At 47.4% G+C, this 21504-nt stretch overlaps 1 protein-coding gene across 1 annotated transcript; it reads left to right on the top strand.

Annotated features, from left to right (window-relative positions):
- Positions 1-195: 195 nt before the first annotated feature.
- Positions 196-21314, top strand: NOP2 (NOP2 nucleolar protein). Its single transcript, XM_035141214.2, has 16 exons — positions 196-401; positions 2950-2995; positions 3812-3879; positions 5251-5495; positions 7607-7650; positions 9203-9360; positions 10788-10987; positions 13142-13231; positions 13322-13409; positions 13535-13675; positions 15796-15935; positions 16342-16431; positions 17600-17722; positions 18604-18701; positions 18806-18936; positions 20757-21314. Exons 1-16 carry the CDS (start codon positions 296-298, stop codon positions 21080-21082), a joined length of 2094 nt encoding a protein of 697 aa, XP_034997105.2. The 5' UTR covers positions 196-295; the 3' UTR covers positions 21083-21314.
- The last annotated feature ends 190 nt before the right edge of the window (positions 21315-21504 follow it).

Here is a 21504-nt window from a genome sequence, read left to right as displayed (position 1 = left end):
AAATCCTGGGTTTCCTTCTTCTCCACTGGTTTCCACGGGCAGCCCTCACTTCCGCCTCGCGGGAGGAAAGGAAAGGGAAAGTCAGCCTCACGAAAGCGGAAACTTCGCCTTGGCGGCTCAGCCCACCCACTTGGCTGCGAATGCAGAATGAAACAAAGGCATTCGTTTGGCAAGGCTGGCCAATCAGCGCCCGTCGGCGGGACGGAAGGAAGGAAGTGCGCGCGGCTGAGCCTGGGAAAAGTGAACAGCCCACGTGCAGGAATCCCAGCTCGTCTCGCCGAGGGAGAGGGACGCCATGGGGCGCAAGTTGGACCCGACCCGCAAGGTGAAGCGAGGCCCGGGGCGCAAGGCTCGCAAGCAGCGCGGAGCCGAGGAGGAGCTCGCTCGTTTCCTGCCGCCTGGTAAAATTGCGGACCCCCCCCCCCTCCCCATACACTTTGGGTTCGGCCCTGCGGGGTGGATCTTGGGCAGAGTATCGGCGCGGGTGAGCCGACACCAGAGAGTGCACATACTGTAGAAACCTCAGTCCGCGTGCATTTTAGATCGCGCGTAGAAAGCGCGCATTTGTTGTCTGTATATCGGGGGATCTGGGATTAAGCTGCCTGGTCGGCCACTGCGACAGCAGGATGCCGCGCACCGATGGGCCGTCGATTCTAGGATATAGGACAGGCATCCCCAAAATGCGGCCCTCCAGATGTTTTGGCCTACAACTCCCATGATCCCTAGCTAACAGGAGCAGTGGTCGGGGAAAATGGGAATTGTAGTCCAAAACATCTGGAGGGCCGAAGTTTGGGGATGCCTGATGTAGAATCATAGACTTTTAGAGTTGGTAGGGACCGCGAGGATCACCCAACGTTTCTCAAACGTGAGTCACCAACTGTTGTTGGACTACAACTCCCATCAACCCTAGCTAGTAGGACCAGCAGTCAGGAATGACGGGAGTTGTAGTCCGACAACAGCTGGGGACCCACGTTTGATAATGGAAGTTAGCTGCTAGAGTGGATGTAGTCTGTTTTCTGCCCACCTCTAGTGTGCTAAAAGTGAAGCCCTATGTATGCTTAACTAAAAACAAGCAAGTCCTGTTGAATTTGCTTCGAATTTGCCTCTTAGTTGCAGTGTTTTAAGATTGCTCCACACGTGCTAGTTCAAATCTCTTATTTCTCACGAGATCACTGGTGGCCATTGGCAATCCGCTGTGCCTCCACCCCCGCATCTGCAATAGGGTTGATAGTAGTTTTACTTAATAGGGTTGTTTTTAGGGATCTGAAGGTGTTATTGTTATTGCTACCTGCTCTTCACAAGCAGGGCCCAGCAATGTAAAATTCAGAATTAAAATCAGCTAAACCAGTTCACAGGGATAGGGTGGGTCCTGAAAACACGCGCCTCAGATGTCAGAGGCCAAGGTAAAGAGGCAACGGTAACATAAGAAGCGTGCTTTTAATTTTTAAAACTTGCATGGTTTCTGTAGGGTATTCCATGGGTCTCCTGCTTTGCACTCTTGCATGAAAACTGGTGTTTCATGTCGAGTTCAGCGTCTTCTGAGCTGCAGCTCTTGTTTTTAGTATGCATAAGCCTATAACCTGTTTTGCTTCTGGAAAAGGGCTTTGTGTAGGCTTTGTTCAAAGACTTGTTGGGGGATGGCTGGAATCATCTTGCCTCTTCTGTTGAAATGTTCCCTCCATGGCTTTTCTGACATAGTGTTATAGGGCTGGGTAGCCAATGTAGTCCCTCTATATGTGGTTGGACTACAGCAGGCATAGGCAACCTTGGCACTCCAGATGTTTTTGGAACTACAACTCCCATGATCCCTGACCACTGTCCCTGTTAGCTAGGGATCATGGGAGTTGTAGTTCCAAAACATCTGGAGAGCCAAGGTTGCCTGTGCCCGGACTACAGCTTCCATAGCCACTGACACACATACTTTACATACCGGCTGACATTTCTCCAACCCTTCTTTGTTTCTGCTTGTGACAAACAATGGTTGGGTCTTCTGAGAACGAGCCTTGGCTGTCCCTTGCTCTCTTCCCCTTGTGTGTTGCCCAGTATTTCCTTCTCGTTTGTGACAAACTCTTGTTTGTCGTTTTGTTCAGACAGGCAAACCATGGTTTGCACTTGTCTGCAAATGTGGGTTGCAAACCAGGGTTTGATTCTGCTTGGTAAGCAAATGTAAACTATGGTTCATCTGCCTGAACAAAATAGGGGGGGGGGTGGTTTGCTGCAAGCAGGAACGTGGAGTACGGCAATTGATTGCTGTGTGCAAGGAGAGAAAGGAATATGCAGCTCGTGGGTCTGCAGGGCTCTTTCCATAATACCCAAACCATGGTTTGGGACAGCCTTGTATGTAAGCCCTTGCCTGGTAGCCATGGATGACAAGGAATTGTGCGCAGGTGAGTGGGAGAATCGATGGAGAACTGCTCTTCCCCAGTGTAGAAATGTGTCAGGCAGCTGTTGTAGGAGAGATGGAGCTCTCTGTCCCTCTTACACCAACCCCTAGCTGGCTACTTTAAAAATGTGCGGGCTATTAACATTTGAGAGCTTATTCCACGAATCTGGATTGGCATTGCATCTGGGAAAACCATAGCAGCAAGTTTTCCTTTCTTGCCTCATCCCAAGGAGAAATGAGCCACTAAAGAAATGGGTAAAGAGAGAAGATCAGTGCAAAAAAGCAGCTTTCACCCTGTGAGATTCCTATCCCCTTCTCCTTTCTCTGGGTGCTGGTGGCTGTTTCAAAACTCTCAACAGGCAGAGATCTCTCATTGGGGGTAATGGCATTGCAGCCTGGCAGCTCTGCCTCCCCAGTTGAGTTTTTGTCCTATTTAAAATCACATTAAATACATTAAAAAATCACATTAAAGCCTTGATGCTTTCTTGGTCTTGCTTGCTATATTGCTAGATCAGCCTTCTAAGAATTTTTTTTTTATTGTTCTTTTTCTCCTGCGCAACCTCCAGATTCCTCTGACAGTGCAAAGAAGCTTTCCAGTCATGCTCGACGAAGGTTGGTTGTGAAGGCGGCAGCATTTGCTGTGTATTCAGAATGATGCTTTGCTCTTATTTTAAAATAATTATTGCCCACCAAGGAGAGAGACTTTGGTTCTTTGTTTTTTCACTGTGTTAATTGATTCATTAATGACCTCCGTGTTGACGGATTGCATTAAGCACATCTATCAACCTGGATTTTGTTAATGTTATCTGCTCTCTGAAGAAAATGATGTTAGAATGCACATTGTAAACGAGTGTGCTTGCCACTCATTGGTAGGCCATCTCTGATGAGATTTGCCAGTAATCGTGTGGTTTGCTTTAGGCATGGCTCTCGTGGTAGGTTTGCTTCCACAAGGCTGTGTGGCTTGAATCCTAAGGATTTGATTCTTATACTCAAGCAGTCCAGGTTAGAATGAGAAATTGAGAAACATAACTGGCAACAGATTGTCAACCCTTGCATGTTAATGTTGATTGAAGTGAGTCTGGCTATGGTTAACTCTACTTTTATATTTGATATTCTTAGGAACTAAATAGTTGTGCTAGCAGGAATCAGCACAGAGTCCTGCTAATGCAACAGGATTTAAAAATATATATCTTCTAAATTATACTTGCTATCATTTTTTTTTAAAAAAAATAGCCACATTCATCTTACTGTATATATTTTTCTTTTCCCCTAGACAACACGATACCAAAATGACTTGGGAAAAAAGCAAATGTTTCCTTAAATCTAACTCTTATTGAATTATCGGCTAAAACTTTACATAGCATACATTGATGTATTTTGCTGTCTTAGCCATTCTTGCTTTTAGCTCATTCTCCTATCTTATTTTAGAGCTGCAAAGAGACGGATCAAATCTACAAAGCCCCAGGCAGATGCAGATGGCCCTGATCTCCAGACAGGTGAGGGGGCATCAAATTCATTTTTGTTCATCACTTCGAAGAGGCTGCTGTTGCTCTTTAGTGCCTAGAGCAGGTGGATGTAAAGATGTTGGTGGTTGAGTGTTTCCTTCCTGGTGAAAACCAGCAGGGGTGATTCCCTGCAGACATTGGTGTCGATTCCAGCAGGATTTCTGTCCTCCCCACAACCTCCAGCTGCGCCCCCTCCTCCCCACACCCTGTTATTTTATGGGTGGTCTCCTGAGCCTCAGGAACAGGTGTGGAAGAGATTCCATCTTCATCGTCTCTTGCCTCTGCTGGGATTTTGGGGAGCTCTCCCTTAACGGGAGACTTATAATCCAAAAAGGTAACAGTGTTGGTCCGTATTTGGCAGTAACCCTAGAATTCAGGGACCTTAAAAATCAGCAGATGTCTTGTGTCACAAGCCGCCATAAATAATAGCAAACCCTCGTCAGATGCTAGAAAATTTTGAGTTCAGGGCAGCTTTCTGTCTTTATCTGACTCCTTCTGATGTCTCAAAGGAAGGAAGAAGACAGGATTCCTTCTTGATTCCACAGGCTGTAACAGAGTCAGGAGATTACAAGCAAAAATCCCTCACAATAATGTACCTCTTCCCCCCCCAAAAAAAGTTCTATATATATCTTGCTCTGTTTTAAAGCAAAAAAAAAAAAGCACTTATGCCCTAAACTCTCAATCACAGGTTGAAGTTTGCTTTTACTCCCATCTATTAACTGGCAAAAGTCCTAGTTAATAGAAGTACATAATTAAAGTACTTACACAAGATCGATGACAACTTGTGCAGGCCATGGTTCTGGGAGGTGGATCTGATCTTTGAGCTCAGCTCTTTATTCTTGTGGCAGGATTGCTTGCTGTGGCATACGACCGACCTGCCGACATCTTCTTTCGCTTCCATTCGTTTTTAATGTATTTTTAATCTTTGTTGGAAGCAGCCCAGAGTGGCTGGGGAAACCCAGCCAGACGGGCGGGGTACAAATAATAAATTGTTATTGTTATTCTGCAAAAATGTTGTTTTTAAAAACATGGTGTTTTTTTTAATTCCTTTAAAGACATGGCCCCATATTTTTGTGCGATGGGAGTCTTTCTAAGGACTTCAGGTTTTCGCATGCCTTTGGTTCTTCACTGTTTTAATCTTGCGTTTCATATTTTGCAATACCTGTTGGCCTTTCTCTAAAGTGCCTCCATACTTGGTTTGAGTTAGATGCCTTGAATACTTGGATTTTTCTCAGGGAACCGAAGTATGAAGCACTCTTTAGAACAGGTACAACTCCTACTGCTTCTGCTGCTTCAGAGGACAAATGGGCATGTCTTCTTCAAGACTTGTTCTAAATAGTTCCGTTTGGTCCTACTTTGCAGCTGCAGAGACGCCTTTGTTGAAGGGTGCAAATGGAAGAGCGGCCTCACAAGATGGCCGCCGGCGTGGCTTCAGCGACGCCAACGCTTCTTGGCTGACTCTTTCGGCCTCGGGGAAAAAGAGACCAAGACCCAAAGAGAGCGATGAAGAGGACAGCGGGGCACTTGGTGAGAGCAGCGGAGATGATGGAAGTGAGGAGGAGATGGTGGACGACTATGGAGATCTGTCTTCTGATGACGAAGAGGAGGTAAGGATTTCTTGGCCTTCCATTACAAATGGGTGAAAATAATTCTTGCTGTTGGGTGGGAAAGAGTTTGTGTTGTATAACTCAGCTGCGACTTGGTAATCTCCCGCCTGAATCTTCAGTCCACCGTGAGGTGTTAAAAATATATGGTAAGTACAGTGGTGCCTCGCTAGACGAATTTAATTCGTTCTGGCGGTCAATTCGTCCAACGAAAAATTCGTCTTGCGAGGCACCGTTTCCAATAGGAACGCATTAAAAGTCAATTAATGCATTCCTATGGGCTCCAGGGGACTGGCGGCAGTGGCGGCGCTTGCTTGCTTGGCTCCCTGGAAGGCAAGCCCTTTCTCTTCCTTCGATCCTCTCCCCCTGCCACCGACAGGAAGGAGACATCCCGGGGTTCGGAGAAACGCTTGTGCAGCGCTTCTCCAAACCCTGGGACCTGTCCTTGCTGTCGGCGGTAGGGGGACAGGAACGAAGGAGGAGAAAGCAGCCCAGCAGCGCCACGCAGAGCACCCCGAGCCAGCGGGACCCAGCAGTGCTCTGTAGCACTTTGAATCCTCCTCCTCCTCCTGCGGCTCTGGGGGACTCTGTGCGGCGCTGCTGGGAGCTTTGTCGGCGCTTCAGCTGTGTCCCGCTGGCTGGGTGTTTTGGCGAGGCCCTCCAGAACTGCACTTGGCACTACGGCTTATTTTCGGGGTATGTCTTATATTTTTTTCGGCGCATGAAAATCGTGCCGTGGCTTATTTTATAGGCACGTGTTACTTTATGAGAAACACGGTAGACTAAGAGAACGAGAAGAACATTCGTTTAAAGAAGATTGGGAAATGTTTACTGAATATATGGGGGGGGGAATTTTGTACACTTGGAAAGGTTGGAAGCATTAAGATAAATTCAAGAGTGTAAATAAGTTTTGATGGAAGTAATAATGGAATACTGAATGGTTTATATAAGTTGCAGGTAGGTAGCCGTGTTGGTCTGACATTGTGGAAACAAAAATTAAAAAATAAATCCTTCCAGTAGCACCTTAGAGACCAACTAAGTTTGTCGTTGGTATGAGCTTTCGTGTGCATGTGTATCCGAAGAAGTGTGCATGCACACGAAAGTTCATACCTATGACAAACTTAGTTGGTCTCTAAGGTGCTACTGGAAGGATTTATTTTTTAATTTTTGGTTTATATAAAATATGTGCGGCGCAACCCCATAGTCGCCTTTGACTGGACTTAACTGTCAGGGGTCCCTTTACCTTTTATAAAGGTAAAGGGTCCCCTGACCATCAGGTCCAATCGTGTCCGACTCTGGGGTTGCAGCGCTCATCTCGCTCTCTAGGCCAAGGGAGCCGGCGTTTGTCCGCAGACAGCTTCCGGGTCATGTGGCCAGCATGACAAAGCTGCTTCTGGCGAACCAGAGCAGCGCACGGAAACGCCCTTTACCTTCCCACCGGAGCGGTCCCTATTTATCTACTTGCACTTTGACATGTTTTCGAACTGCTAGGTGGGCAGGAGCTGGGACCGAGCAACGGGAGCTCACCCCATTGCAGGGATTCGAACCACCGACCTTCTGATCAGCAGGCCCTATACTGGGTCCCTGGTTACCTTTTATAACAATATATAAAAGCCATAGCAGAAATTGGTACTTGAACAGATGATGTGTAGAGAGAAGGGATGAATGTATTTTGAAATGATAGTTGGAAAAGTTGTTTTATTGGGAGCAGCAAAAGGAGGGAGGCAAATAGAGGGGACATCTGGGATGAGTGGGAAGTCAACTTTTAAATTTGTATTGGATTTGTATTAATTTCATGACCATCTGTTTAAAATGATGGAATATCAATAAAAAATAATTGGCAATAAATATATATACATATATATAAATACAAACCAGCATAAACAGATGTGTGAATTTGGAAGATAACAATCTGTGTGTCTGCGTACAATGAACAGTGTCGACTTCCCCACTGCACTTCCTGTTGTGGATCTGTGTTATCCCACTTGATGTGTGAGGTGTATATCTGACATTTGATTAAGCTGCTTTTCTCTCTCTCTCTCTCTCTCTCTCTCTCTCTCTCTCTCCTCTTTGTGTGTGTATCTCTCTTCTTCTTTTTTCAAATTTAAACTCAGCTCTTGCCTATAGAACAAGCTGCCCAGAAAGAGAAGCTGGAGGGGTGAGTAAACCAAGAGATTTAGATTTTGTGGGCTGATGAACCCTTCACCCTTTTAGAGCAGGCATTGCCTCAGTCAATGTGACTAATGCTCAGGGACGATGGGAGTTACAGTCTAGCAATATCTGGAAGGCACAAAATGGAGGCCAGTATGGTGCAGTGGTCAGTGTTAGAAACTCGGCTATATAATCTATAAACACCAATTGGGCACCTTAAACCTAGGCTGCAGTCGCCACAATGGAATGTCTAGGCACCGTCCGTCCCCCCATTGGACTTACGATGATGATTCATTCCATTTTTATATCCCTTTATATTTTCAGAAACAAATCTCAAAATGGTTTACAACACATTATAAGACATCAAGTAAAACTAACTCAAGCTTTAAGAAAAGTATTTCAGACCCTTCTCTAAATGATATTTCGTTTCCCCCATATTTATTTACCTGCTTAATTTATAGAGCTGCCCCGTAGTTCAAAAGTAACTAGGGACCCAGTATGGTGTAGTGTTTAGAGCAGGGGGTAGGCAAACTAAGGTCCAGGGGCCGGATCCGGCCCATTTACCTTCTAAATCCGGCCTGCGGACAGTCCGGGAATCAGCATGTTTTTACATGAGTAGAATGTGTCCTTTTATTTAAAATGCATCTCTGGGTTATTTGTGGGGCATAGGAATTTGTTCATTCTTATCTTCAAAATATAGTCCGGACCTCCACAAGGTCGGAGGGACAGTGGACCGGCCCCCTGCTGAAAAAGCTTGCTGACCCCTGGTTTAGGGTATTGAACTAGGACCTGGAAGATCAGGGTCCATATCCTCACTCAGTCTGAAGTTCTCTGGGTAGCCTTGGAGCCAATCACAGCCTGTTAACCCACCCGACAGGGTCGTTGTAGAGATTAACTGAGGAGCGGGGAGAACCATGGAGAAGACCGTGGGATCTAAATGCAATAAGTAACCTCTTCTGCTTACTTGCTTAAGAAAGCTAGAGGAACCAGTTTGGATGGAGATGTCAGTCGCCAACACGGCATCCAGAGATCGCCACGTGGTCGCAATTGGACTGGCGCCTGGCTAATAGGGTTGCCAGACTCAATAGAGGACAGGACTTCTGTGCCTTTAATTGCCCTGCGCTCTCTTGAGTCTGGAAACCTTAAAGAGAAACCAGCAGACCCTTTGCTTGGGAATTAAACAAAGGCTCTGCTGGTTTCTCTTTAAGGTTTCCAGACTCAAGAGAGCGCAGGGCAATTAAAGGCACAGAAGTCCTGTCCACTATTGAGTCTGGCAACCCTACTGGTTAATTTTGAACACTGGTAGCGCTTAGAGTGTCGGACTAGGACCTGGCAGGCCAAGGTACAAATCCCCACTCGGCTATGAAGCTCAGTGCCTCTCAGCCTAACCTACCTCGCAGGGGTGTTGTGGGGATTAAATGAGGAGGGGGAGATCCTTAGGGGAAAGTGGGATGTAAAATAAAAGAATGAACAACATTGGCTTACCCCTCTGCCTAGGGGTATGCACTCTGACGAGTGGTAAAATCTCCTGCTAAAATGCTTCCCTTCCTTGGATGCAGCCCGGCCTTCAGCGACGATGACAGTGGCAGTGAGAGTGAGACGTCGCCACGGAAACGGGACGCAGCGCAGGAGCAAAGCAAGGACACAGACCTGCAGCTCAACGTGGACACAGAGGAGAACTTTGTGCTTCCCAGCGGGCAGGAAATAGAGAAGGAAGATATCCTTCCTCTTGGTTGGAGATGGGAGTGCCTACATGTCTTTGGGGCGAGGGGGGGGGGAGATGTGCCGTGTTGCCCTGGGCTGGCTGCCTTAGGCTTCCTTGCACGCCTTTTCCTCTGTGGCCCCCATGGGCCTCACTTTGGCATGGCAGCGTGTCATTGCGATGCAGCGGGGAGCTAACCTTTCTCAGGCCAAAGACCACGTTGACCCAGCTCCAACAAAAGTGGTTATCCTAACCATGGTCAATCTTTTTTAAAAAAATTAAGGACAGATTTTGGGGGGTCTTGTAGGGTGTGTTGCAAAAATATTCTGGCACCACATTAGGAGCCCTTTGGGGAGTGCTCAGTTAAAACACGGTTACATTTTTTTAAACAGAGAAATTATGGGGGGCCTTGGCATCATAAATTCTTCTTATTATTATTATTTATTGAATTTATATACCACCCTATTCCCAGAGGTCCCAGGGCAGTTCACGGAACAAAATCAAAATATAAAACCACAAACTATATAATAATTTTTTAAAATGGCATCAAAATATCACAGCGAGGAGAAGTCCGTAAAAGAAAAAATTCTCTTATTTTTGTAATCAATTAAGAATGGTGGGAGGCTTGGGGAACAGTCCCCCCAGAAAGTCATCTGGTATCACAGCAGGGAACCTTTGGGAGCAGCAAGTTTTTTGTTTTTAAATGATGGGCCCCACATGCAAGCTAAGCACCTACATTGTAATGGGAATGAGTGTCTGTGAGCTGGGGGAATCTCCTGGTTCAGATATCTAGCGCCTTCCCTTTGGCTTGAAACTCTTCGTTCGCAGTAACAGAGTGGTAATTCCAGCTTGCTTTTACAGGGCTGTTTCAAGGAATGCCAACGTGTGCAGGTCCTTGAATTCTTAGCTGCTCCAAAGTGTTGTAAGGATCCAATTTTCCACTCGGGAGTATACAGTATGAAATCGGCACTGTATAAATGTAGCATTTCTGTATGTAACAGTGTGTTTTTGTAATACAGTGGTACCTCTATGAATTTAATGCGTTCCGAACGCACATTTGTAAGTCGAAAACATTTGTAAGTCGAATCCCATAGGAATGCATTGGGAGAAAAAAAATTGTAAGTCGAAGCAACCCTATCTAAAAATTCGTAAGTAGAAAAAATCCTATCTAAACCGCATCCAAGATGGCGGACGGAGCTCCATTCGTAAGTAGAAACATTCGTAAGTAGAGTTATTCGTAAGTAGAGGTACCACTGTACCTTGTCTTAAGTTGTCTGTTTCTGCTTCTTTGTGGTACACTGCTTGGAGATGTTTTTAATATATTAAGCAATCTAGAAATTAAATCATCAAATCAAAAATCAAGTGGGCCAGCTGGGGGGGGTCTGTATTGGGATCAGGCCTCAACCCCTCTCTCTGCTGTTGCTCCTTAACATCCTAATCACCTGCGCAGCCCCCTGACCTGCAGCTCATTCATCAGCGCATAAAGGACAACATAGAGGTGCTTCAAGATTTCAGTGCGAAGCGAGAGGAGGGGCACTCGCGGCAGGAATATCTCGCCCTTCTGCGCCGGGACCTAGCTGCTTACTACTCTTACAGCGACTTCCTGATCGAGAAGTTGATGGAGCTTTTCCCACTCTCCGAGGTACTTTACATTATTGCTATCCTAACCAGTTTTCTGCCTGGATATTTTCTTTCTGGGGATGCCCCTACTGTATTTTGGAGTCCACATGTTGTTGGGCTCCAGCTTCTTCCAGACCCAAGCCAGCAGGCCCAATGGTCAGAGTGATGGGGAGCCAGGTTGGGGAAGGCTGCACTGAACTGCGGTTAAGTAGCACAGCACCTGAAGGCTGTACGTCACTGGCCCATGTGGTGTTGTGGTTAAGAGCGGTAGACTCGCAATCTAGGGAACCGGGTTCGGGTCTCCGCTCCTCCACATGCGGCTGCTGGGTGACCTTCGGCTAGTCACACTTCTCTGATGTCTCTCAGCCCCACTCACCTTACAGAGTGTTTGTTGTGGGAGAGGAAGGGAAAGGAGAATATCAGCCGCTTTGAGACTCCTTAGGGCAGTGATAAAGCAGGATATCGGATCCAAACTACTACTACTCTTCTTCTTCTTCTTCTTCTTCTTCTTCTTCTTCTTCTTCTTCTTCTTCTTCTTCTTCTTCTTCTTCTTCTTCTTCTTCTTCTTCTTCTTGGAAGACTTAAGGCTTGCAGGATCTTTTTTTCTAACTAACTAACTGAAACCTCCAAGGTCCACTGACTGGCAGTTTGGGGGCAGGGGAATAAGGTACAAGTTGAGTGTGAAAGGAGAGTGGGAGAAGAAACTACAGGAGATGGCTAAAACAACTTTTGAGAGGCCTGTGGGAGTGGGGAGGAGAAAATATAGAAGTAAAAGCAACCGTCACTTAGAGCAGGGGTCGGCAACCTGTGGCCCACGGGGGTCGTTTAAACGGCCCCTGAACCCAGCCACCCACTCTGCGAGTACCCGCACGCTGCGCTAAACTGGCAGAGTGGGGACTCGCTTCCGCAGCACCAGAAATCACGTCTGCACAGACGCGATCCAGCCCACAGGAGTAAACCTTGCTGACCCCTGACATAGAGGCATCAGGATTTGCCTGAAAGTTTTTTTGGGGGGGGGGCTGAATCACAATACCTCTAGAATAAATGTAGCTTGAAAAAAGGTGAGCTGTGGAACTCATTACCACAAGGGAAAAGCTGTCACAGTAACTGCCAAGTGATTATGCCAAACACACTCTTCATCAGCCATCATCTTGGGACTGGCTGTGCTCATGCACCATCGTTTTGCGACTAGTGGTCCAACAATTTCCAGAAGCCTCATTTGAGCCCTTGGGACAATACGTTTGAGAACTCCAGCCCTAGGGCAGCACAAGGCGGTGTTGTTACATTTATATCCTACCTTCCCTCAGAGGAGCTCAAAGTTCATCCCATTTCCTCCTCACAACAGCCCTGTGAGGGGTAGGTAAGGCCGAGAGGCAGTGACTAGTCCCAAATCACCCAGTGAGCTTCATGGCTGAGTAGGAGATTTTGAACCCTGGTCTCCAGCACCCTAACCACTAAAACAGAACACTGTACATCTTTTCACTTTTATTGACCTGACTTCTCAGGCACAGGGCTTTGTTGGCAGGAGATGTAAGACACACCAAAGAAATTATTATTATTATTATTATTATTATTATTATTATTATTATTATTATTATAAATACTTTCCCACACACTATGGAATTCATTGCCCCAAGATGTGGTGACAGCCACTCTCTTAACTTTCTTTTTACAGTGGTACCTCTACTTACGAATTTAATGTGTTCCGAACGCACATTTGTAGTCGAAAAAAATTGTAAGTCGAATCCCATAGGAATGCATTGGGAGAAAAAATTCGTAAGTAGAAGCAACCCTATCAAAAAATTCGTAAGTAGAAAAAATCCTATCTAAACCACATCCAAGATGGCGGACGGAGCTCCATTCGTAAGTAGAAAAATTCGTAAGTAGAGTTATTCGTAAGTAGAGGTACCACTGTATTTTGATATCGATTTATGGAGAATAAATAGGTCTATTGGTGGCTGCTAGTCAAAATGGTTTGATGGAACTTCCAACGCCAGTGGCAGCAGCAGCACCAATCCCTGGGGAGCATGTAGGGAGAGAATGGTGTTTCACGCCTATCCTGCTTGTGGGATTTCCCCCACAGGCCCCTGGTTAGCCACTCTCAGAATACGGCTGCTCATAGGTGGCTCTCATGCCTCATTTTGGTCTTTCTCTCTCCACCCCACCCCACATTTAGCTGGTTGATTTCTTGGAGTCCAACGAGGTCCCTCGGCCGGTGACCCTTCGCACCAACACGCTGAAGACACGACGGCGCGACCTGGCTCAGGTGTGTAGCTGGCGGAGAGCCCCCCACCCACCCTCAGCCTAACCCTGGTTGACAAAAGCTCGCTCTCATCCTTTCCACTTCATCCCACAGGCCCTGATAAACCGCGGGGTGAATCTTGACCCGTTAGGAAAGTGGTCCAAAACTGGGCTTGTTGTGTATGACTCCTCTGTGCCTATAGGTGAGTAGAAGGCTGTGTGTGTTATCTTTCCCTTCACACACACACACCCCTTGAAAAAGAAAAACACCGCCACATTCCTCAGCAGCTGGTTTCTCATGGCTTTGCTTCATCTCCCCCTCTACCAGGTGCCACCCCAGAATACTTGGCCGGCCAGTACATGCTGCAAGGAGCATGCAGCCTCCTCCCTGTCATGGCTCTGGCCCCCCAGGAGAACGAGCGCGTCTTGGACATGTGTTGTGCCCCAGGAGGCAAGACCAGCTACATAGGTACTGGTGGATTAGGACCGGACAGGGGTGGGAGGGGAGAGGGGTCTGTTCTGCCATCTTGTTGCCTCCCAATGGACCACAAAGCACAAGAGTGCTGCTCTTCTCTGCCGGCTAAGAGGCTGTCTCACTGAAGGAAACTTCAGCTGGAGCATGGGCTTGGGGAAAACTAGGCCACAGAACAGCAGAACCTCAGCTGGGCTCTTTGGGAGCCCCCACCCAACATATTTCCACTGAGGGGAGAGGTACAGTCATACCTCTGGTTAAGTACACTTCAGGTTGAGTACTTTCAAGTTAAGTACTCCGCGGAACTGTCTGGAACGAATTAAACTACTTTCCATTACTTTCAATGGGAAGGTTCACTTCAGGTTAAGTACGCTTCAGGTTAAGTACGGACTTCCAGAACCGATTACAGTCATACCTCGGTTTAAGTACGCCTTGGTTTGAGTATTTTCAGTTTAAGTACTCCACGGACCGCCTGGAATGGATTAATCCACTTTCCATTACTTTCAATGGGAAAGTTCGCTTCAGGTTAAGTACGCTTCAGTTTAAGTACTCCACAGACCGTCTGGAACGGATTAATTCACTTTCCATTACTTTCAATGGGAAAGTTCGCTTCAGGTTAAGTACGCTTCAGGTTAAGTACAGACTTCCGGAACCAATTGTGTTTGTAAACCGAGGTACCACTGTAAGTACTTAACCTGAGGTACCACTGTAATCTAGTTCTACTTACATGCACCTGGGCTAAATCAGACCCTGAGGTCATCCTCTGAGACTCTTTTTCATTTGCTTCCTCCACAAGAGGTCTGGATGGTGGCAGTACAAAGACAGGCCTTTTCTGCAGTGCTCCTGTGACATGCTCTCCCCGGGAAAATTCGCTCAGTGCCTTCATGCATCGTTAGGCACCAGGCAAAACGTTCCTTTTCAACCAGGCCTTGGGCTGACTGACATCAGATGTCCTTTTAAATGTGTTGTGGGAAGGGGTGGGTTATTGGTTTTGTTTTTGTCTTATTTTTATTATATATTTTTGTCTTTTTTATATTGTAATTTTTTGTTGTGAACCACCTTGAGATCTACGAAAGAGAGGCGGAGTAAGGGGGAGGGCTTACAGAGAACAGCCCCCCCCCCTCATCTGAAGCAGCCCGTCTCCCAGCAGTCACAAGAGCGAAGGGTCTGATGGAGGGAGTCAGGAAACGGAGAGGGAGTGCCAGGGCTCTGGCAACATCCAAGAGCCCCTGCTCCATAGGCAGGGAGAGAGGGAGGGGGAAAGAGAGGACAGGAATCAGTCAGAACGGAGACCCCTTCCCCCCCCCCCCGACGCTGGAATTGAGGAGGAGGAGAAAAGGGAGGCGCTTCACAGTTCCGAGGCTTTTATGTTGGTCTAAAACGCAGAGGGGGGCAGTGCAGGAATCTTGACTTGAGCGAGTAGACATGAATCCAGCAGTTCTTTACACTGTAAATAATGTGCACTAATAAAAGCTTCTGAAAGACAAGCATGTGGAAGGTCGTTACTCAAGAGTAGTCACAACAACCCTGACAGGCGGTATTTAATAAATAAATACCAAGTCCTCTTGCTGATGTCATGGCTGTGTCCCAAGAGAAACCACCTGCAAGTTGACCTGTGTTTTTGGAGAAACTAATCCCACCTGCTCACCTTTGCTGTGTTTTTGGGTCACTGGGAGCTGACAAGTATGGCTCATTGGACAATTTTGAGCTTATGTGTGGACTCTTCTACAGGGCCCGCAATCTGCCCTGCTTCTTGTTTTCCTGAGTTGTCGATTTGGGAATTTAGCTGCTTGTGGGGTGCAATTCATATTCCTTTTCCAGCTGGCCATCTAGCTTAGGGTAAGAGATTGCAATAAGGGAGGGTATGGAAGTTCCCTCCCATTCTTAGCGCTCAAGGGAGTCATTCTCCAAAGAACTTGCCTCTCCCCCTAGTGGAGGGGCGCCCAGAAAATTCACATGTACCGGTAAGCCCAAACTTTGATAGGTACAGAGCTGCCTAAGGGCCTCAAGGACAAGATGTATGGGAGAAATTTTAAGTCTCTAATGATCAGGGCTGAAGGGAGACCTGTTGTTATTATTTTTGCAAGCGCTAACCCATTTGCGTTCTGCTTTGGCAGCCCAGCTGATGAAGAACACAGGTGTGATCCTGGCCAATGACAGCAATGCCGAGCGTCTGCGCAGTGTGGTGGGCAATCTGCACCGCTTGGGAGTCACAAACGCTGTTGTGAGCAACTGCGACGGGCGCCAGTTCCCCAAGGTATATATGGTTGAGCAGGAGGTGGGTTGAGGGCATTGGGGGTTTTGTTTTGTTTTTTGATGGATCTGACCTTCCTTGACCCAGTGGATCCCTGGCGGGGAGGGTCCACTTTGTGAGGAAGCGGGTACAGATGCTGTCTTGAAACGGGGCAGAATTCCACCAGTGCAGACGGAGACAAGGCAAGAGTGACAGCCGCTCAAGTTGAGTTCTCTGCCACCTCCTTTCTGTGCTGGGGGGAGAAGGAATCCCCAAGTGATGGGGATGGGCAGAGACATTTGCCCCTGTTGTGTCTTCTGCTGACCAGGAAGGTTTTAAGATAAGCATTTGGTCTCCAGCCTAAGGGAGGGAGAGACCATGTAGAACTGAGGGAGAAATGTCCTCCTGAATTGCATTTTTCTTTCCCAAGGTACTGGGCGGCTTCGACAGGGTTCTGCTTGATGCTCCTTGCAGTGGAACAGGTGTTATTTCAAAAGACCCCACGGTTAAAACCAATAAGGTGAGTTGGGCCTTAATCGCTGCAGTGGGGCATTGGAGGGGTGTCTTAATCTGTGTGCAGAAAGAGAGGGACTTGGAGCTGCACTTCTGCTTCATTTTATTTCTTACCAAAAACCTCTTTGAGGATATTTTGGGGGAAGTGAGAGAGGTGTGTTGACAGCAACAAGTATGCCACAGATTACTAAAGGCACGAGAAGTGCAAGAGGATGCCAGCGTGCTTGATGAATAAAGGCAAGGAAGCGAAATAAGGCAAGAAGGCCTTCGTTTTTGAAAGGGGGACAGTGTGACCCAGACGAGAGTGAAATTAAGCACAAGCTCTGGCAAAAACAAGTGTTACGGTGACAACCAGGCAGGCAGCGAACATTTTGGCCATTGTATAGCTAAGTGAAAGGATTATCGCACGAGAAGAGGGAGCTTGCAGAGAAGCTGAATTGATTATTTATGCCTGCCTACACTTCAAAAGAGGCTTGCCACTTGCCACACCTGAACCAGTTTTGTGGGGAGAGAACCTGAAGAAAGAAGTCAAACAGAATGTAGTTTTAGGGCTAATGGACCTATTCTTTAAACTTAACCAATTGCCAGGTCCAGGTGGCTTAAACCTAATAGTTTTTGAAAGAACTCAAAGATGTAATGACACACGAAGGCACCTATACCCAATCACAGTGTTGGTGTGGTCTTTGCCAAAGGCTCTCCTAGGCCTCAGGCCTGCTAACTAAGATCCTTCTAGCTGGTGACGCCAGGGCCTGAACCCTCTGAAGCATTCTGCATGCCAAGCATGAGTTTTGGCTCTTGAGGCCCCTCCCCAAACTCTGGATTGAGTAGTGACAGAAAGTGCCTTCTAATCCCACCTCTGCCATGAATTTGCTGCGCTGCATTCAGCAAGTCCTGTCTCATCCTTAGCACCTCCGCGCCACCTACAAATGGGAATCACAGTGGTAGGAGGTTTCTTTAAGGGCTGTTGGGAAATGTAAACCAGTAGTGGGGAGTGGGTGGCCCTCCAGGTGCATTGGAGAGTCCAATTCCCACCTTGACAATTGGGACTGATGGGAATTGTTGTTCAGCACCATCTGCAGAGCCGCAGATTTCCCCATCCCAGGTGTAAACAAAGTGCTGCTACACGAACATTTCATCTCACTATCACCGATGTGTTGCCTGCCTTGTTCTTTCAGGATGAGAAGGACATTTTGCGCTGTGCCCACCTGCAGAAGGAACTGCTGCTCAGTGCTATTGACTCGGTTAATGCCGCCTCAGAAACCGGGGGCTACATTGTGTATTGTACCTGTTCAGTCATGGTGAGTCTTCTTTCCCCTTCGCTGCCCCAGGCAGTGGAGCACCCCTTCTTCAGTAGGAAGCTTTAAGGATGCGGGTGGCGCTGTGGTCTAAACCCCTGAGCCTCTTGGGCTTGCCATCAGAAAGTTGAATGTTCAAATCCCCGCGACTGAGTGAGCTCCTGTTGCTCTGTCCTAGCTCCTGCCAGCCTAGCAGTTCAAAAGCATGGCAGTGCAAGTAGATAAATAGGTACCGCTGTGGCAGGATGGTTAATTAATAATAATTTGATATTTATACCCCGCCCATCTGGCTGGGTTTCCCCAGCCACTCTGGGCGGCTTCCAACAGAAAAATAAAATAGTCGATTAAACATTAAAAGCCTCCCTAAACAGGGCTGCCTTCAGTGTCTTCTAAAAATCTGGTAGCTGTTTTTCTCTTTGACATCTGATGGGAGGGCGTTCCACAGGGCGGGCGCCACTAGCGAGAAGGCCCTCTGCCTGGTTCCCTGCAACTTGGCTTCTCGCAAGGAGGGAACCGCCAGAAGGCCCTCGGCGCTGGACCTCCGTGTCCGGGCAGAACGATGGGGGTGGAGACGCTCCTTCAGGTATACTGGACCGAGGTCGTTTAGGGTTTTAAAGGTCAGCACCAACACTCGGAAACATACTGTGAATGGCGTTTCTGTGCACTCTGGTTTCTGTCACAGTGTCCCATCGCGCCAAAAGCAGTTTAGTCATGCTAGCCACATGACCTGGAAGGCTGTCTGTGGACAAACGCCGGCTCCCTCAGCCTGAAAGTGAGAGGGGCGCCGCAACCCCATAGTTGCCTTTGACTGGACTTAACTGTCCGGGGGTCCTTTACCTTTACGTTTTTAAGGAATCTGACCGCCCATTGTCTGTGTTTGACAGGTGGAGGAAAACGAGTGGGTGGTCGATTATGCTCTGAAGAAACGCAATGTCCGCCTGGTGCCGACAGGGCTGGACTTTGGCAAGGAAGGATTTACCAGGTGTGGCTTTCTAATCCTAAAGCTGGAATGCAAGAGCAGCTCATGATTCTCATGGCTCTCAGCAACTCACAACATGCAATCTTTGTGTTCCCCTCGACACTCAGGTTTAGGGAGCGCCGTTTCCACCCTACCTTGAAATCCACTCGCCGCTTCTACCCTCACACCCACAATATGGATGGCTTCTTTGTCGCCAAGCTCAAGAAGTTCTCCAATGCCATTCCCAAGCCTCCAAAAGGTAACTGGGTGGAGGGTTTGCCTCATCAGCAACCTTTGTTTTCTTGCCAAAAAAACGCTTCCACAATTCTGTATCCTGGAAACTGTTTCTTGGCTGCCAGTTACGCAGTTTTGCTGAACTGCTCTCTGCAACATTCTGATCCTGTTGAGCTTTAGTCAAGTGGTAATGCTTTTGTTTTGAAGCGGTGGGGTTGTGGCATCTAGCATATATTTTTAGGTTTTTGGTTCTGCTTTAAATATAACCTGAGTGATGGTGCTTGCTGAAGACGTTCTTATTTTCCCAGCAGCCTGTTTTTGCTCTTAATTAGTCTGCATCTTTTGGTTGGGTAGGATGTATCCTTTTTTATGTTATTGCAGGGTGAGCATTTTTAGTTAATAATGCTTTTTTATGTGTTTCAGTTTGGTATTGTATGCTTGTTTCCCTTGAAGGAAGGAAGGAACAGCTGAGATACATTCCAGACTTTGTGCTATATCAGCATATTGCAGTATTTAGCTGCTGATATATCACAATGTTGAAAACCCGATATCGCCCAGCCCTGATACATTCTGTATGCACCAAGCAGCATACGTCACTTGGCCCAGAACTTCCCATTGCTTCACCTGACCAGATGAGGGCATAAGTGGCAAATACCCAAATCTTACAGATAGTTCCCCTTTCTGGGCTCAGAGCCCAGCGCCCCAAGCCCACAGATAAAGATAACGTCAAAGCAAGCCAGTTGTTGTTGTTGTTGTTGTTGTTGTTGTTGTTTAGTCGTATCCGACTCTTTGTGACCCCATGGACCAGAGCATGCCAGGCACTCCTGTCTTCCACTGCCTCCCGCAGTTTGGTCAACAGGGGTCAGCAAACTTTTTCAGCAGGGGGCCGCTCCACTGTCCCTCAGACCTTGTTGGGGGCCGGACGATATTTTGAAAAAAATATGAATGAATTCCTATGCCCCACAAATAACCCAGAGATGCATTTTAAATAAAAGGACATATTCCAAACATGTAAAAAACATGCTGATTCCCGGACCGTTCGCAGGCCGGATTTAGAAGGCAATTGGACTGCATCTGCCCCCCCCCCCGGGCATTAGTTTGGGGACCCCTGGGTCAAACTCATGTTGGTAGCTTTGAGAACACTGTCCAACCATCTTGTCCTCTGTCGTCCCCTTCTCCTTGTGCCCTCCATCTTTCCCAGCATCAGGGTCTTTTCCAGGAAGTCTTCTCTTCTCATGAGGTGGCCAAAGTATTGGAGCCTCAGCTTCAGGATCTGTCCTTCCAAAGGACCTTGCCCCATGGAGGAGTGTCCACTGTTCCAAGTTGGACTGTGTTTTCTTGATAATATGTGTAAGATCTGTCCTTCAGGGCTGATTTCCTTAAGAATGGATAGGTTTTATCTTCTTGCAGTCCATGGGATTCTCAAGAGTCTCCTCCAGCACCATAATTGGCTCCTCAAGCAAGCCAATTAGCTTATAGCAAAGCAAGTGAATATAAACACTGGTGAGCTCATTGCTACAACACCTAACAATTAATTATCTTGACTACCAAGATGGCATTTGCAGAGCTTCTAGAACAGGCATCCCCAAACTTCGGCCCTCCAGATGTTTTGGACTACAATTCCCATCATCCCTGACCACTGGTCCTGTTAGCTAGGGATCATGGGAGTTGTAGGCCAAAACATCTGGAGGGCCACAGTTTGGGGGTGTCTGTTCTAGAACCTTGGGTTCAACGCAATGCTTTCTTTTTTCTTTGTGTTCCTTGGCTTGTTCCCACCTTGCTCTTTTCCTGCTTGCTCCAGTGTTGCTGCTGTTGTTCTGGTCTAACGCTTGCTTCTGTTTCCAGATGAAGAGCCAAGCGGGGAGCCAGCCGTGCAAACAGCAGAAGAGGGATCTGTTGCAGTACCAGCTGAGCCGCCGGCTAAAGCAGGGAAGCACATCGAGTCGAAGGCCGTTAAGAAGCAGCCTGCAAAACAGAAACTTTCTGCCAAGGCGCAGCCTGCGAAAGGAGAGTTGAAAGGGGATGAGCAGAAGAAACTGCTCTCGGTCTCACGGCAAGGCTCCTTCCAGAAGCGGTCCAGGCCCTTGAAGGCTGCTCGGCCTTCTCCAGGAGGTGCGAAAGCTCGGCCAACCCCCAGCAAGAAGCGCAAGGTGCACCGAAACCACCAATAGGGAGGAAATTGCATTGTTTGATGCTTCTCTGACAGCTGCCAGACAACGCTAGTAAGACTGGCGGGAGATCCTCCCCAAGGCACTTTGCCCTGGCAAGACCTGTGCCAGGTTGGCGTTTGGGCATTCTGCTCTGCACACCGGGGCTGACGTAAAATATTTAATTTACTTTTAGCCCTGTTGGAAGGGCAGAAACTGTCTGAATTTGTCAGTCATTAAAAGATTTTCTACCTGGTCATGTTGCATGTCGGGTATAGGATTTTATTTCAAGTCTCAGTATGGTTATTTTTTTCACAGCTGAAGTAAATACTGTTGGATCTTCTAAACTAAAAGGGAGAAGGGGGTTTGGTAGGGGAAGGAGACTGTGGGGAGAAACAGAGACTGGCAAGGAATAGGTTCTGGCAGAGCCCACTGGACATGTACTT

Source organism: Zootoca vivipara, chromosome 16, assembly GCF_963506605.1.
Source record: "Zootoca vivipara chromosome 16, rZooViv1.1, whole genome shotgun sequence".
NCBI classification, from domain to species: Eukaryota; Metazoa; Chordata; class Lepidosauria; order Squamata; family Lacertidae; genus Zootoca; species Zootoca vivipara.
Note: the sequence above shows the minus strand (reverse complement) of the source record. Positions and strands in the feature narration are given on the sequence as shown.